The sequence below is a fragment of the Rana temporaria genome, chromosome 3, assembly GCF_905171775.1.
Source record: "Rana temporaria chromosome 3, aRanTem1.1, whole genome shotgun sequence".
NCBI classification, from domain to species: Eukaryota; Metazoa; Chordata; class Amphibia; order Anura; family Ranidae; genus Rana; species Rana temporaria.
The window spans coordinates 120444326-120463451 of NC_053491.1; the positions used below are offsets into that span (position 1 = coordinate 120444326).

At 40.6% G+C, this 19126-nt stretch overlaps 1 protein-coding gene across 3 annotated transcripts in view; it reads right to left on the reverse strand.

The window, feature by feature from the left end:
* Positions 1–19126, reverse strand: part of SFMBT2 (Scm like with four mbt domains 2) — a 287202-nt gene that overhangs the window by 44470 nt on the left and 223606 nt on the right. For all 3 annotated transcript variants that reach the window (XM_040343342.1, XM_040343341.1, XM_040343343.1), the window contains 3 exons: positions 16814–16940; positions 13667–13780; positions 2623–2665 (listed from right to left, as the gene is read on the reverse strand). In XM_040343342.1, the coding sequence (XP_040199276.1) occupies positions 2623–2665; positions 13667–13780; positions 16814–16940 (284 nt within the window). The remainder of the gene's footprint in view (positions 1–2622; positions 2666–13666; positions 13781–16813; positions 16941–19126) is intronic.

Consider the following 19126-nt stretch of genomic DNA (forward strand, 5'->3'; position numbering starts at 1 on the left):
TTATTTTTGAGTTACAATTATGTTCTTCATGTAACATAAAACAAATATATAAAATTCAAATAGTCTTTGCTACATTGCATATTGCAATAAACTTTTTTTTTTTTTTTTTTCTACAGGACTCAAGTTTTTCGCTCTACCAGCAAACCAAGTTTAAATATAGGGTGGACTTATCTTGCAATATCAGTTAATGTTTTTCAAAATTTCAGTTATGTGAACATGATTAATAAAAGTGGAGTCAGCATTTGAAGGAGCGTTCGTTTTTTAAAAAGTCTGTGTATCTACAGCTTCCAAATCTTACTATAATTTAAGGGCTGAAAAAGAAAGTTGATTGTACTGAGCCTAAAGGCTAAGTGCTACAGACTCAGAATCCTGCAGATAATAAATAAATGTGTGTGTTACTTGATTGCATTCCATTTTAAAATGACACAGTATAATTTAATTACAATAATTGTAATCACAGTACCATAAAAATGCATAAGGCTCATCTAAATCTAAACACACAAAATACCCATTTCGCTAAATTCTTCTATAATCACAGAACCATAACACTAAATTCTGACATTAATGACGCATTTACCAAACAGCTTTTATAGTCTGTCAAATACCAACTTTGCCAAGTTGACTGAATGAAAAAAATAAAACGATTGCTAGAGGATCGCCTCTCTGGAGCTCATCCACTTTCAGTTCAATTTTTTGGTTTTACAACGTCAATAAAACTGGTGGTAAAATCATCAACACAACACTAATTCCACCCTGAAAAGTTATATTTGCTTTTTAATGTTGCATGTAATGGACAGAAATCTGCTTTATGGGCTTCTTTGCGGTAATGTCAAGACTAATGAAAAAGGCACTAGAGATGTAAATGGTAATGTACTATGCAATGTCTTTTTATAAATTGTGTCTTGTTTCTGATATTAAGACAACTGGAACATTATGGTCTATAGCATAGGAAGGCCTTGTTTTAACTTCTAAGTATTTTTTATAGGGATCTAAACAGTTTCACGTCTGAATCTTCTGCGCCTGTCTGAAGCTTTACTAAAGGAGTATAAAATTTTCATTTCTAGTCACAGTGAAAACCAACTCCATTGTCTAACATTGAATAATCTGTAATGCAAGCATAAAGTAGCTATGATTAAAGTGATTGTTATGACTCTTTTTTTTTAAAATCACAAATTTACCTGCTCTGTGCAATGGTTTTTCACAGGGCAGCCTGGACCCTCCTCTTCTTGGGTACCTGCTGCTCCTGGCCCCTCCCTCCTGTGAGTGCCCCCACAGAAAGCAGCTTGCTATGGGGGCATCCGAGCTGAGCTGCAGCTCCGTTTGTCCATTCAGACAGGGAGCTGCCGTTCGGCCCCACCCCCTCTCTCTCTTGATTGGCTAACTGACTTTGATTGACAGCAGCAGGAGCCAATAGCGCTGCTGCTGTGTTTCAGCCGGCCGAGAGACTCCTGGAAATCGTTGGACAGCGCTGGGGCTCAGGTAAGTATTAGTGGGTGCTAGCGCGCCTGCTACACCCAGAAGGATTTTTGTCTTCGTGCATGGAATGCATGAAGATTAAAAACCTTCTGCCTTTACAACTTCTTTAAAAATAAAAAAATTTTGTAGGTTATATTTAGTTTTTGAATTAATTGATTTCGTTTTTTGAATTAATTTAAATTATTAAGAAAGAACCTGCTGAACTATGTACACGAGTCCCCTGTAAGATTTAAGGTCCATACACACAATCAGAAAATCATACTGATCTTTACTACACAGTTTTCGAGAGCCAATCACAATATTATCCGATGGGACAAACACACACACATTTTTCTCCTACAATACCATATTTTCGTGTACTCAGCATGTCCGTTTTCATCAGATCTCACCCGATCCGATCTGCCATGGATGGATGGGGATGTATCGCCATCCGTCCAATTTTGGTGATTCAGGTCGGGTCGGATGTCAGCGGACATGTCTCTGCTGACATCTGACGCTCCATAGGACTGCATGGAACAGTTCAGGTCCACCGTCAAAACTGACAGGCGGACCTGAATGGTCCAATCGTGTGAAAGGGGCCCAATTGAAAAAGCTGAAGTTAGAAGCTAATTGACTATCATGGAGAGCTGCATCAGATTACACACTCTCCAGTTTAGTTTATCAACATGTAGAGGTGTTTAAAGGCAGGAAAAAAAATCAAACACCCTTAAAAGCAGTGTTTTAGATGTCCAGTGTGAATGAGGTCTTAAGCCTGGTTCACAATGACACAACATTTTGCATGTGTATGGCTGCCCATTCATTTGATTGGGCTGCAGCCCTTCTTGAATTGCAGGGAAAAGGTCCTTGCTCCATCTTTGGAATTGCAGCCCACAGAGGAACTGCAGCCTGGCTACCAGTGCAGGAGCAATTTCTAGTGCGTGTGTCATGCCATCAGAATTAATGGCACCCTCACACATCTCCGTTTTTCTGTGCTGGTGGCTGCAGCGGTGGGAACAGGTGCACACTTGCAGTGGCAATCAACCTCACAGATGTGTACCAGGCTTTAAGATTGTTGCAGCATATAAAATGATATCTCAAGAGATGGTAACAGAATATCAAATATTTAAGCAAAATGAATCTTTTCTACGTAAGAAAGAAACAACTTACTGTTTTTCTGGCTGTACAACGGCAATCTTCCTCTTCTTTTTCACTTAAAAAGAATAATGAAATACTTATTTTAAAATAGCATTCCAATACCAAAGATTCATCAGTATAATTAAGATTTCTATTTCTAGGCTACTCTTAACTAAACTAAAGTATACTGTATAAGTTCTGCTAAAGAATGAATTATGCATCCAAATAAAATTGTATGTTTTCTGTAATGCCGCATACACACGGTCTGATGAAAACGGTCTGATGGACAGTTTTCATCAGACTAAAGCCTCGTACATACGATCAGTCCATCCGATAAGAACGGTCCGAAGGACCGTTGTCATCGGTTAACCGATGAAGCTGACTGATGGTCCGTCGCGCCTACACACCATCGGTTAATTAACCGATCGTGTCAGAACGCGGTAACGTAAAACACAACAACGTGCTGAAAAAAACGAAGTTCAATGCTTCAAAACATGCGTTGACTTGATTCTGAGCATGCGTAGATTTTTAACCGATGCTTTTGCATACTAACGATCGGTTTTGACCTATCGGTTAGGCGTCCATCGGTTAAATTTTAAAGCAAGTTCTCATTTTTTTGACCGAAGGTTAAATAACCTATGGGGCCTACACACGATCCGTTTGGACTGATGAAAACGGTCCCTCAGACCGTTCTCCTCTGGCGATCCTATCGTGTGTACGAGGCCTTACTGATCGTGTGTGGGCCCCATCGGTTTTTTATCCATCGGTTAAAAAACTAGGAACCTGTCTTAAAATTATCTGATGGTTAACTAACCGATAGAAAAAAACGATCGTCTGTGGGCACGTCCATCGGTTAAAAATCCACGCATGCTCAGAATCAAGTCGACGCATGCGTGGAAGAATTGAACTTCATTTTTCTCAGCACATCATTGTGCTTTACGTCACCGCGTTCTGACACGTTCGGTTTTTTAACTGATGATGTGTAGGCAAGACTGATGAAAGTCAGCTTCATCGGATATCTGATGAAAAAATCCATCAGACCGTTTTCATCGGATGAACCGATCGTGTGTACAGGGCATAAGATGATTTTTTAAAAATATATTCTTATAACATACTCATTGTCAAACGCATATCAAGCAAATTATGACATGATTAAAGTAGGGACTGCTTCAATAGGGTTAGAAAATACATATGATGCTTTGAATTTGGCTACTGCTACAAATATCAATCTGCATATGTATGGTTACAAGTAAGGGTGTTTGCAGCATACAGATTTTTACAGCACTGATGCTCCAACATTTTCTAAAATCATATCAACAGTGTTCTCAGAAACTTCAACCACTCATGTTCCCATTGTCTGGGACTCCAAGAGAAAATGTTGCAACTACATTCCAAAAAAATGTTTAGCGTTATTAAAAATGTGTGGACTAATAGAAATGTTACTGGGCCCCAATTGATGGTCTTGACCCACAAGAAGCACACTCCTTTATTACACATAGCAATATTTAGGTTATTTTAATTGCGCCCAACCAGATTTTATTCACTTATACAATCTATCACTAACAAATTTGATTGACTGCTAATCTTAAATTTGATGGATTGAACTAGATTTATTACAATGAAAAATAATTGTGATGAAATAGAACCTGATCAAAAACAGAAACCTCATCAAACAATCTGATAGAAAGAGAATAGATTATCTGTCATGCTCCGCAACTCAACCGACTAGAGGTTGATTGAAAATAGTGGATAGATGAAAAAGATGAAAATAGTGGACATTTGATATAGGTGAAAAATCGAAATTGTGGTTGGGAACAATCCAATTTCAACGTGCATAGGCAGCTTAAGACTTTGTGAAGAGTGATATCTTTATTGAGCCATCAAGGTCCAATGATCATTAGTAGCTGTCACTTAACTATGGAGGAAGTAGGCACCTTATAAACTTTAGATATTATAAAAAATAAAGTGAATAATGTTAGAAATTACCTATGCACTACCGATGTGAAAATAAAAAAATAAATCAAAATAAATTAGAACTTCTGCTGACACTTACAATGTGTTCCCACGCTGGTAAATATAGAAATTTGTGACTAAGTGCAGTGCTGCTCTTATATGACATATACAACTGTGATAAATGAGTGGTAAAACTATACTTTAAACACTATTATAGTGATTCTGTTTGTCCTTCAGATCACTGTAAAAACACATGCTATACAAACAACATGTAATCCAAAATATGTATACTCTATGTGATACCACACTCGCAGTGCTACAAATAAAGCATGTGCAAACTGAAAATTAAAATTAATTATATTCTGCCAATCACCGTGTTGGACATTAATACCATAACCTTGGTGCTGTAAATCCCAAATTTGTGTCCCAAAGAGAGTATTCAACAGATATGCCACCACTGTGCACCTTATATTCTCACCTTAATGAATGTACCCATATAATATATATCATATAGGTCATTATAGGTCACATTCGTAAACCGGACCAACCGGTGGAGCTTGCTGGTACAATTCTCCAGTCTGGGGCATCAGTGGGGCTTGTCTCACTCAGAAAGTGGATATAATTTATGGGTTACTTTAAGTGGTCATAACCATCTCTTCATGCATAGGGTGGTACTCCAAACATAAAGAAAATTGCCAATAGTGCACAAAAATCTAAATGAAAACTTTTATTCAATGAAATTGTTCTCACTTAGAAGCAAAAATGAACCCGAATTCCATTTGTAAACAATGCAGCTCACAGTAATTGTTTTGTCACTAATTTTCATTTTTTATCCACACTGGAAGTGACGTCACCGTGCTCCACCCAGCGTGTTGTGTCATTGATCACGTGACTCCCTCAGGGATGGTTTTATTTAGAGCTTATTGCATTATTGGCAATCTCTTTATATTTTATCTGGAGCACCACCCTATACATGGAGAGATGGTTATGAACACTTAAACGGTCTCATAAATCATATCTATGTTCCTGAAAAGTACTCCAAGTGAGACAAGCCCCACTGAAGCCCTGGACTGGAGGATTGTAACAGCAAGCCCCACCAGTTGGTCTGGTTTGCACATATGACCTATAATGACCTATATGATATATATTATATAGGTAATTTCTTTGAGGTGAGTGTATAAGGTGCACAATGGTGGAATATCTGTTGAATACTCTCTTCGGGATACTGTTTAGCGCTTTGGAAGAATAATCACAAATGGAGTAAACTTTTTCAGCACTATTATACATGGACTCGCATGAGAGAGTGTATGGCGTTTTATATTCACATTTTGGATTTATAGCACCGAGGTTATAGTATCAATGTCCAACACAGTGATTAGTAGAATATAATTAATTTCAATTTGCAGTGTGCACATATTGTATTTGAAACACTAGATTGTGGTATCACATAAAGTATACAAATTTTGGATTGCATGTTGTGTGTATAGCACTTGTATATACAGTGTACTGAAGGACAAACTGAATTTTAATAATAGTGTTTATAGTATTTTATTTTATTTTTTTATTTCAGGTACTTATTTAGCGCCATCAATTTACACAGAGCGTTACATATATATTGTACATTCACATCAGTCCCTTCCCTAAAGGAGCTTATAACCTAAAGTATAGTTTTTTCACCCATTTATCACAGTTGTATATATTATATAGGAGCAGCGCTGCACTTAGTCACTCATTTCTATATTATAAACACAAAGTTACTATATTTTTAAGTTAAAATAGTCATAAAATTATCCTGTTTATGATAGCCTTTTGTTCACATTACTGTATCAGCCGTACTAAATTTTCTTAAAGTGAATGTAAACCCACTCTCATCCTTTCTAAACTACTGCCATAGTGGTGATCTATAAGGATGCCTCCTGCATGTATCCTTACCTGTCAATTTCTCCCCTCTGTCTGTTATAAGAACTGAAAAACTGCAGATTATGTGGGTGGATCTGTTGTCTGGAGCTTGGTGGGTATAGTTGTGATGCCAGTAGACTCCCCACCCTCCTCTATACTCCCCTTGTCAACATGCATTTTCCCCTTTGTATTCCTTACACAAAATTCTGCTATGATCACTAACATCCAGTCAAAATGCAGAAAAGTAACCACATGACTTCAGAAAAGGAGTGGGGGTGGGAAATAAGAAATAATTCCTGTCTCAGGCTAGTGCATGATATATGTAAATAACCAGTCATTCACAGCAAGGGGGAAGAATGGACAAAAGTTTGTCCGTTTATCTCACTGAAATAGAAAAGAGGATTGCTCGGATGTGGATTAACTCTTTGTGGCAAGACTGGGCACAGATGATAGGAAATCATATACTCTAAGGCCCCTTTCACACGATTGGACCGTTCAGGTCTGCCTGTCAGTTTTGATGGCGGACCTGAGCAGCCCCGCCTCGATGAGGAAGTTGCTACAACGTAACGCGTATGGGGGAAGGAGCCTGAAGTCGCTTGCTGCCATCTCTGAGAAGACGGTAGCAAGCCGTTTTGCCTTTCGGGCTAATGTGAGTAGCCTGTTAATGCCTTTTTAATAAACCTAAGCCGTTTTTAAAGCAGAGAGCACTTAGATCTGTTTTTTTTCTTATCCTCGATCTCAATGCTGCCGAGCCTAAGAAGTTTGCTATTCACATATTGCACCAATCTGTCTATCGATTTCTGCTGGTATGACTGCCTGGTAAAACAGTTGTCCATACCTTAAGGTGAGAGTAGCCATTCTTAACGGTGGAGGGATCACTTATTTAAAGTTAAAGTGAAGATTTGGAGTGGTTGTCACCCTATTCCTTTGGAGTTTTTCACTTTTTGGACTGTTTTTTTGCATTATTTATGCACCATTCATGATTAATTTGTTATCGGTATAACAACTGTGTTTTGCACTTTAGTTTAATTGTATTTATATTGCGCTGCACTATTTCTTATACATTTTTGGACCTGAGCACCCACTCCATACAGTCCAGCACTGACATCCGACCCAATCCGATCTGCCAAAATCAGACGTATGGCGATACGTCCCCATCCGTCCATGGCGGATCGGATCGGGGTAAGATCTGATGAAAACGGACATGCTGTCCGTTTTCATCAGATCGCGCCATAGGAGACAGCGGCACTGCACAAGCCCCTCCCCGCTCAGTGAGCAGAGAGGGGCTTGTCCTCCGCCGGCTCAGCGGAGATCAGCGAAAAGATCTCCCGCGTAGCGACGGAGTCCGCCTAGTGTGAAAGGAGCCTACATTGTGACAGCAAAAGAAAAAATCAGGTTTACATCCACTTTAAATTGTATAAAAATGTTTACTTTTTAATTATTTTTTTCATTGCTTAATTTAGTTGAATGTATACAATAGGAAGAAAAACTATTATGGAGCAAATCAAATCTATTTCTAAATACCTATATTATATTATATAGCAGGATTATATATTCCTAATGTAAACTTTAAATACATTCAAATTCAGATCTGAACATGCTTTCCAGCTAGCTATAAATAATACGTCATTATTGCTTGCAATTTGTTTTTCCATCGTTTTAATCAATAATAAGCTCTTTAGTATGACATTTGGGAACTTGCAGCAGCCATTAGTTATGTGTAAGGTTTAATTGCTGATAGTAGGTGGGATATATGAAATAGCCTCTCTTGTTGCTTATTAGCAATTCATTTCATATCTAAAGGAGGCCCATATGTTATGTATGCTCTTAATAGGTCAACAATTACCTTAATTGTTTATGTGTGGAGGTCATGGGATGCTTGAGTGCATGCATAATGAAATGCCTAAACTCGCAGCATAGCTTGTGATCTCTAATTATGCCATACAGTATGAAAACACTGAACAGTGTATCTGATTACATAACAGCTTCAGGAACTCCTGCCAATATGAAAACGTCCCTTTTGCTCAGATCAGATGGTCTTGCCAGGCTGTTTCTGTTGACAGTGAAAAACCTGGGTGCATTACTGCCACTTACAGGAGTAACTGGAAAAGCTTTAATTGGCTGCAGTGCCTTGTAATTTATATCCGAGCATGAGATCCAAATTTGAGATCTGTGTAATGCTCCATTTAACTTATGTTTAATGGCTTAGCAATAAAAGCCAGAGAAAAGACATATTTCAGACATGCACAGTTTGTAAAGCCTTGCGCGTTTTCACTAGGCATGAATGTGTTTTAATGCCTGGGAATCTCACACTAGGATTAGCTTATATACTGGTGTGTTGAACTCAGTTCCAGTTACAAGGTCTCGCAGAAAACCCCATTGGTGCAAGTGAGGAATGTGGAACTCTTGTTACAGTTCTCACACAATGTGTTTCCTCCCTTTTAGGGGCCAGCAATTAGTCGCACAGGTTTTTAAAGATGAGAAATACGATGAAAGATGAACGGAACAGGTGTGAGATGCATGTCTGTCCAAGCAGCCCACTAAACTGCCGGTACACCAAGGCACAATATTTCAATTGCAGGCAAATTAGATAAAAGACAAAAAACAAATAGTTAAACAAAAAATGTCTAAAATATTAATTTGGTACAATATTATTTTATTATTATTTTCGTAAGGTATTACAGGGGTTTTACCCTATACACAACAAATGAATTTATATGGATACTGTCTGCATAAACTAATATAACACTTTACATCTTCTTACATATCCTCAATACATATCCTTTTCATACAGTCTTATATAAAGAAAACTAAAAAAGGAAAAGAAAAAGGAAAGGGAAAAAGAAAGTGAAAAGGGAAAAAAAAAAAAGTTGGATAAAGAGAAAAGGAAGATGGCGGGGGGGAAAAATGATGAAGGCTTTAATAATTAAGATCACTCCAGTATGGCTAAAATATTAATTTGAATTGCTGGGGAAAATACTACACATTGCAGATAGGATTTCAAACTGGGCACTTTGCACCAGCATTTTCTGCTCTGAAATTGAATTGAACATTGAGAGCAATGGATGGATAGTGAAGGGGGCAGAGAGTGATTAACACCGAGCTTAACACTTGTCACAAAGATTTTTCGGCATCTAATTCCATCAGTTACCAACCATGTCATCAGTCTTTCCTTCATGATACATGGGAACAGTTCTCTGTGTGCGTACATGAAATAAAATATCAGGGGGGGGGGGGGGGGAGTCACTGCTGCATTGAATTTGGGATGGAGGTCTGTTTACCTTCGACTATATTATTGCGGTTGCTTAGAGCTTTTTCCTGACATATCTGTATGGGAAACAGCATGCTGCTGCTCCTTGTACTATACTATGAAACATGTTCATTAGTGCAGAAAACGCAACAAGCAAGACCATTCTACAACTCACTAGAGCAATTAGTTTTAATCAGGAATGAATCTGTGCCTTTTATAATGTAATTATTTGTTGTTACACCCTGGTGATACTTTACAAAAGTTTACAATGCAAGAGGCAACTAAGCAACTGACTAACATATAAACGCCATGTGGTATCAAGAGGCACTCCTATCTGCTCTGATAGTAATAAGTTCACCTAGAACAGTTTTTCTCAAGCTTTTTACCCCAGAGTAGCCCCTAAAACATGAGTGCTCAACAAGTCCCATCACGCCTCTGCCTTTGGGAGTCATGCTTGTAACTGTCAGCCTTGCAATGCCTCATGGGACTTGTAGTTCTGCAAACAGCTGGAGGGCCACAGGTTGAGCACCCATACAATAATTTTCAGGTCTCTTACTAACTGAGGAACGCCAACTAAAACCAGTTCATCGGGGGTCAGTGGGAAAATGCTCCTTTTTGTAGAGGTCAGTATGAAGATTGCAAAGCCCTACAGTGTTGGTCACAGGGGTTAAGTCCTGGGAAAAAAGTGTGGGAACTCCCACCCAAGATCCACTCCCCCACCAACAAAAAAAAATATGATACGCTCATATGCATAAGTACTAAACCGCATGTTTTTTCTAGAAGCAAGTTATTTCTAAATCCCGCGATAACTCATGGCAGACCTCCGCAATGTCTCCTGGGAACAATGACAAAAGTTCCCAGGAGACATTGCGGCATCGAGGAAGTGACGGAATACCTGCACACTACCCGATGAATCCTTATACAGGAAGCGGCCAGTAACATAAAGGATTACTAAGGTTGGCCTGCCCCTGACAGTGACTCAAGCTGGACATCGCCGCTTAGTGAAGGATTGGCTCGGGCAGCTCAGCTACTCTCGGCTGCTCTAGTCCTGCAAAGGGAACTGAGTTCCTGCTGTGAAAAAAGTGCAGGAACTCCGTTCCCACGCGTTCCCGCGGGACTTGAGCCCTGGTTGGTCAGAATGAGATATGGAGTTACAATAAATTTGGACTGATTTAAGAGCATGTATGGAGTTGGGGATTGTCCTCTATCTATTCATCACTTTGGCAGCTGAGCAACTGCACATCCTGCACCCGACAGCTCAGGAGGAGTTTTATTAATCTGGGGTAGTAGCACCATTCTTTGTTGTTTATTAGTCAGAATGACACCCTTACAGACAGCTAAAAATATCATTGGTGTCATGCTGCTGGCTTTGCCAAGTGGATTTGCTCTTGCACTATGCTGGCACCATCAAATGGGAGGACAATTAATCACAGCTAGAGGTACGCTAGGGTTTCATTGAACCCTATTCGAGAATAGCTGATTTAGGATATCAACTGATTTGCTAGGCAGAAGCAATTCTAGTTTGCTCAGCCCCATACACATGTACACTATATTGCCAAAAGTATTGGGATGTCTTCATTTACACACACACATGAACTTTAATGGCATCCCAGTCTTAGTCTGTAGGGTCCAGTATTGAGTTGGTCCACCCTTTGCAGCGATAACAGCTTCAACTCTTCTGTGAAGCCTGTTCACAAGGCCTAGAAGTGTGTCTATGGGAATCTTTGACCATTCTTCCAGAAGCGCATTTCTGAGCTCAGGCACTGATGTTGGACTAGAAGGCCTGGCTTGCAGTCTCTGCTCTAATTCATTCCAAATTTGTTCTAGCAGGTTGAGATCAGGACTCTGTGCAGGCAAGTCAAGTTCCTCCACCTCAAATGCTCTCATCCATGTCTTTATAGACCTTGCTTTATGCACTGGTGCGCAGTCTTGTTGGAACAGGAAGCGGCCATCCCCAAACTGTTCCAACAAAGGTGGGAGCATAAAATTGTCCAAAATGTCTTGGTATGCTGGATGTTCTAAGAGTTTCCTTCGATGGAACTAAGGGTCCAAGCCCAACCCCTGAAATAAAAAACCCCACACCATAATCCCCTCTCCACCAAATGATTTGAAGGGATGGCCCGATACTTTTGGCAATATAGTGTGGATGAGTGAGTTTGGGGTGGAGGAACTTGACTGGCCTGCACAGAGTCTTGACCTCAACCCGATTGAACACATTTAGAATGGAGACTGCGAGCCAGGCCTTCTCAATCACATCAGTGCCTGACTTCACAAATACGATTCTGGTAGAATGGTCAAACATTCCCATAGACACACTCCTAAACCTTGTGGACAGCCTTCCCAAAAGAGTTGAAGCTGTTAAGCTGGAAAGGGTGGGCCAACTCAATATTGAACCCTACGGAATAGGACTGGGATGCCAATAAAGTTTATGTGCTTGTAAAGGCGGTGTCCCAATACATTTGGTAATATAGTGTATCTAAAATGTTTATTGTATATGCATAAAGGAACAGTATGTGCTGGTCACATATGCAGACTGAATGTTTTTCTTTAAGAATAAAAAGAAAGGCACACCAGCCTAGTGTGTTACCGTTGACAATTTATTAAATAGGTATGATAGTAAAAAAAAAAAAAAATACTCACAAGAGAAATGGTATAAAAGGCTTGTCAACAACGATGTGATGAATACCCCTTGAACCACACTCCCGGATAGGGGGGAAGGAGGTGTGTCACTGCCGTGAATAGGGCTTTGCGTAAATTACGTTCACGTCAAAAGTATTGACTATTTACGACGTGATTAGGAGCATGCGCACTGGGATACTTCACGGCCGGCGCATGCGCCGTTCGTGAGAAACGTCATTTACCTGGGGTCATGTTTTATATAACACGCCCACCTTCTGACAATTTGAATTCGGCACGCTTCCGCCGGCAGATTTACGCTACGCCACCGAAACTTACGGAGCAAGTGCTTTGTGAATACTGCACTTGCCCGTCTAAGTTGCGGAGGCGTAGCGTGAATAGGATATGCTACGCCCGCATAAATCTACGTCCCACTACCTGAATCTAGCCCACAGTTTTATCCCGGCGGTGGAAGGCAGGGAAAGCCGTCCCTGCTGGGAGAAGACAGTGATTATTTCTAGCGGCTATAGAAGCTGAGACCTGAGTGAAGGAAATTGACATTGCTCTACACAATCTCTCAGGGAAACATGCACAGCTGAGTCTGTCAATCACAGGCTTTCAATCCTCCTCTCCTTCCCATTCCTATTGTCCCCCTAGATACCTGTCAGAAGTGACTCATGCAGACATAAATCATACTAGGTACTTAGGATTAAGGCAAGTATATACTATAGAAGGATATGCTTTGCTTGTTTTTCATGTCTGAGCTTTAAAACCACTTTAAATCTTTCAATGGAAAAGCTAATGAAACCTCTTGTAAACCTAGCCATAGACAAGTAGATCCCTCACCAAGAATAACTGACAGTTGGATATGCTACCTTTCCTAAATTGCTGCATTGACGAGACTGAATGTGATCTTTTATCATCCCATAAGGATAATGTACTGTGTGAAATCCTCTTTTTCTTGTCTCTATAAAAAGGGATTGATTGGTGCCAGCTGGCACAATGGGTTTTCAATTAGTTGAAAAATCTCTATTTGCAGTACCAAGTACTGCTGCCGATTGGAAGCAATTGCTATTCCGCCCTGGGGAAACCCTGCAGAGTAATCCTTACCCATCAGTTAAATCTAACATAAAGATGGCTAAGAAAAAAGTTTTAAACCTTTGTACAATAAATACCCTCAAGAAATCTGGAACACCAAAAAATAAATAAACGTTACAACAAAAATGTATTTCATGTAAGCTGGTTTGATGTTGAACTTTCAATGCAATACTTTAAATGTATATGCTAGAATCACAGTGACATACATATACCGTACTCAAGACCATTATGGTCATTTTTGGTATGGTGTATAAGACTTACCAGTTGCTCTGTGTGGTGTACTCAGGGGGTAGGAATTAGCTTCGCACCACCCTACAGGGAAAATATTCACTGATTCCACATCAATGATATATTCTTGAGGTGGCTGTTGCAGACCTGAGATAAACATCCAAGTAAATGTTAAATGGGTGTGTACAGTAAATGAAAAACATTTCTTGTAATTGTACATTATACACCAATTATTAATTATATTCCTGGGATAGAAAATAATAAATCACTAAAAAATCTTCAATGTATTGTTATTGGCTCTAAGAACATATCCAGACTGCACAGAGGAAGATAAACACCATGGGGTTGATTTAGGTTGGCCATACACGGTTCGAATCTCGGGTGGTTCAGCAGGAACTGGCCGAGATTTGAACCGTAAATGGGCAGGCTGAATGTATCAAGTTGATCAGTCGATTGCCCCAGGGAGAAGACAATTGCTGATTCCCCTGTCAACACTGTCTGTGTTGATGTGGAATTTTTACTAATTTCTTTCCTGCAACTCATGGTTGCAGGAAATAAATTTGCACGGTGTATGGCCGGCCTTACTAAAACTGGAGAATGCAAAATCTGGTGCAACTCTGCATAGAAACCAATCAGCTACTAGTTTTTTTTTTTTTTTTGTCAAAGCTTAATTGAATAAGCTGAAGTTAGAGAAAGTAAGTCCTAAAAGTCGCACATCTCAGCAAAACACTGTAAGGAAGTTTATGACAGCCTTAGCCCAGGCTCCAACCTTAGCTGAGGCTGCCATACACTTTAAAGAAGGTTAGGGTTAGGGGTTGGGTTAGGGTTACGGTTATGGTTAGGGTAAGTGTTAGGGTTAGAGGGTTAGGGTAAGAGGGTTAGGGTTAGGGTTTTAGGGTTAGGGTTTCCCATTGAAGAATATGGCTAGGACTCAGGAATGGAACAGGGACCTCCCCCAAAGGTCAGAAGGCGGGTTCCCAGAGGTCAAAGGTCACAGGGCGTGGCTGACCCACCCCCACCAAAGTGAACCGCCTACTCCAACTAAGTTGGGAAATGAACAAGTCGGGGGAATGAACAAGTCGGGGAAAGTGTCTGTGAAAGGTTTTGCTGTGATGTGCGACTTTTAGGACCTCCTTTACCTACTAGATGTTTTGAGCTGGGAAAAGTTCTGTCCTTGTTGGAGGAGTTGGAGGAGCTGGAGGAGTTGGAGGAGCTGGTGGAGCTGGTGGAGCCTTGAGCGGCACCTGCCATTTCTGTTGTGGGTCACAAGCTAATTGGTTACCATGCACAGCTGCACCAGATTCTACACTCTCCAATTTTAGAAAATCAGCCCCCATATTCGTTGTCCCTGGGATTTATATTAACTGGTTAATACTGGTTTGATGGTAAATTTCTTTTTACGTGGGTATGTGAGCCAAACCTCTAGATAACTGCTACTTTAAGATACTTTTTAGCAGTGATAATAAATGCTAGGGAGTTCCCACCCAAACATTTTAGAGACTTCTTCCCTATTGTCAGCAAGCACCAGATTTAGGTGATCCTCTGCCCCAGTCAGAATATAGGGTGGAGCCTGGGTGGATGTAATGCTATGGGGTAGTTGTGCTTTATTTTTGAACAAAACAAATGAAGAATACCAAGTTATACCACGACTCCAGGCAAAAAAATTCAAAATAGACATACAAGAGCTGTTTTACCTGCGAATAGCTTTGTATTTTTGCCCATTGAGATTTAGACAGCCTTTTTAGTCCGGCACTGAACTGGAACATGGATACACTAGATACACGCAACTGGATGAGATTCCAATCGTAATGGGCAAGCTGAATGTGCTAAGTTGATCGATCACGGAAACGGTTTCTATAGCCGCTAGCAATAATCATTGTCATCTCCCGGCAGCTTCCCCCGCCCCCCCCTGCCCCCCTGCTGAGAGAAGATAATTACAGATTCCCCTCTCAACACTGTCTATGTTGAGAGGGGAATCGTGCAAATTTCTTTAATGCAACTCATGGTTGCAGAAAATAAATTTGCACCATGTATGACCAGCATGAGTCAGTACAGACAGTGGGCTAGATTCACATAGATTAGCGGATCTTTAGATCCGCGTAATCTATGTGATTTACGATCCGCCGGCGCACTTTTGCGAGGCTAGTGCAGTATTCACAAAGCACTTACCTCCAAACTTGCGCCGGCGGATCGTAACTCCCCCGGCGGAATTCAAATTCCGCGGCTAGGGGGAGTGTACAAATTAAATCAGGTGCGTTCCCGCGCCGATTTAACTGCGCATGCGCCACCGGCGATATTTCCCAGTGCGCATGCTCCAAATGACGTCGCTGGGACGTCATTGTTTTCGGCGGCAACGTAAATTCTGGCCATCCGTATTCCCGACCGACTTACGCAAACAACGTAAAAATGTGAAACTCGGCGCGGGAACGACTGCCATACTTAACATTAGCTACCCCTCATATAGCAGGGGTAACTATCCACCGGAACGTAAAAAAAAAGCGACGGGCGGGCTTCGTTTCTGAATCGGCGGAAATCGGAATTTGCATATTCCTTGCGTAAAAAACCGAAGCAACACCTAGCGGCCGGCGGGATATTGCAGCCTAAGATCCGACGGTGTAAGTCACTTACACCAGTCGGATCTAAGGGAGATCTATGCGTAACTGATTCTTATGAATCAGTCGCATAGATCCGACTGTCGGATCTCAGAGATACGACGGCGTATCAGGAGATACGCCATCGTATCTCTTTGTGAATCTGGCCCAGTGACTGCAGTAAAACAATACACTTTGGTCGCTGCCCTTTCTCAACTTGTGACAATGAAGGTGATAATGAAGGGTCACGCTGAAAATAAATTCTATATATGTATGGAGCTCAGCTTTAACACATTTGTACATAAATATTCAGATTTATACATTTAAATTTTGTGCATGCATTTACCAGTTCCATTTTTTATATATAGTTTCCTATTTTTAAATCTAAGAGCAAAGACGATTTGTATTACAGCTGACACAGCTCTTTGTTTATACACCAACAAATGTGAAATATAATAACCACAACTTCCTTTTCTGATGTAATGTGTTGGATATATGATCTTCATACCAAAAGACTGCATTCTTGTGTACACGAGTGTGTGCACCTATAAAATACAATTTAAACAGCAAAAAAAAGGACTTTCCGTACCTTCAAGATGGAGCCACAGTAATCTCCCTTTTACTTTGGTCACAGATGCAACACATATTTCTGAGGGATTATTTGGGTTAACAGCCTCCAGCTTCATGTTTTTTGTAAAACCACGAGAGTTGGATGTCTGAAACCAAGGCAATGACAGAGTAACTTCCAAATGCAAAGTAGAATATATATAAAAGTGAATATACATATCTTAAAGTGTAGCTATATTGTAGGAGTGGCAAGAGGTACTTTGCTAAGAATATCTTCTCTTCTAAAAACAATAATACAGTAATTATACAAATGTTTTTTATTGTCACTCTTTTATGCTCTATATGTTCCAGATCTGTGATATTTGGGGATGTATTTAACCACTTCAGCCTCAGAAGATTTTCCCTCTTAATGCCTGGGCCATTTTTTGCGATATGGCCCTGCATTGCTTTAACTGATAATTGCGCGGTCGTGCGACGTTGTACCCAAACAAAATTTATGTCCATTATTTTTTCCCACAAATAGAGCTTTCTTTAGGTGGTATTTGATCACCTCTGCAATTTATTTTTTTTGCGCTATAAACTAAAAAAGAGCAACAATTTTGAAAAAAATATATTTGACTATAATAAATATCCCCCAAAAAAAGTCTACATCACTTTAGGCCGATATGTATTCTTCCACATATTTTTGGCAAAAAATCGCAATAAGCCTATGTTGGTTGGTTTGTGCAAAAGTTATAGCGTCTACAAAATAGGGGATAGATTTATGGCATTTGTATGCCTTTTTTTAATTTTTACTAGTAATGGAGGTGATTTGCGATTTTTAGCGGGACTGCGACACTGTGGCGGACAGATCGGACACTTTTGACACTTTTTTGGGACCGTTGACATTTATACAGCCATCAGTGCTATAAATATTTACTGATTACTGTGTAAATGTCACTGGCAGGGAAGGGGTTAACACTAGGGGGCGATCAAGGGGTTAAATGTGTTCCCTCATGAGTGTTTCTAACTGATGGGTGATGGGACTGACTGGGGGAGAAGACATATCGCTGTTTGTAATTACTATGAACAGCAGATCTATCTCTTTTCTGCCAGAACGAGGATTTGTGTGTTTACATACACAAATCCCCAATCTGGCTCTCGTACCCACGATGGTGGGTGACGTGCCCGCCGACCACATGCATCGCGGGCCCTGCTGTGCAGCAGGTTATGGCTCTTAAAGGGGGTCAACGTTTGGGTACATCGTTTCGCTCGAACGTACCACTTTGCCGATGTAAATGTGCGTGAGCCGTTCGGAAAGTGGTTAAATATCAGGTTTAATTATTTCTTTAAGGGATATCTTGACCCAAGAACAAAATGTATTATATTGCAGCTTGCTAATCCTAGATGTGGTGGCTGCTAGGGATGACCAAACTCACGTTGAGTCTGAATTTTACATGGCTGGAGTTCAGTTAACAGTCAAACTAAATGGGTGTATGGCCAAGCCAAATATCCGGCTGCAGCAGGAAATGAACCATTTAGCACGAATTATAAATGTGGCGGCTTCCTGCACAGGCTAGTTGTTTGGCAGTCGGTGTGTTTTTCAGTGAGTCAGCTGGTGTTATTCTTCTTCATGGCTGGATTATGTGATTGAAAATGGATTTACATCATGGGACATTTTGGGGATTATGTTTTAATAAAAGACTTGTCAAAGGGGGGGGGGGGGGGTTCATAGGAGGGGAGAATATTTGGGGGGCCAACTTATTAAATGGGACTTTCAGTTTCTGACAAGCCCCTGATCTGCAGTCACTGGCAAGCAGTGTTAATTTTGGCAGCAAATTTCTATTTTGTTTTAGTCTTAAACCCCATACACACTATGGGGCAGATCCACGTACATCGGCGCATTTATGCGCCGGGCGTAGCGTATCTAGGATACGCTACGCAGCCGTAACTTACTTTTTTTTTCAAATCCACAAAGAATCGGCGCCGTAAGTTACGGCGGCGTAGTGTATCTTTGGCGGCGTAATGGCGCGGCATTCAAATCTCTGTGATGAGGGCGTGTTTTATTTAAATACGTTGTGACCCAACGTTTTTTTTAACTGCGCATGCACCGTCCGTGGGGGTATCCCAGTGCGCATGCTCGAAATTAACCCGGAACAAGCCAATGCTCACGACGGTGACGTCATTCTACGCAAATCCCTATTCGCGAACGACTTACGCAAACGCCGTAAAAATTTCAAATTTCAACGCGGGAACGACGGCCATACTTAACATTGAGTACGCCTCATAACAGTGGATTTAACTATACGCTGGAAAAAGCCGAACGCAAACGACGTAAAAAAATGCGCTGGCCGGA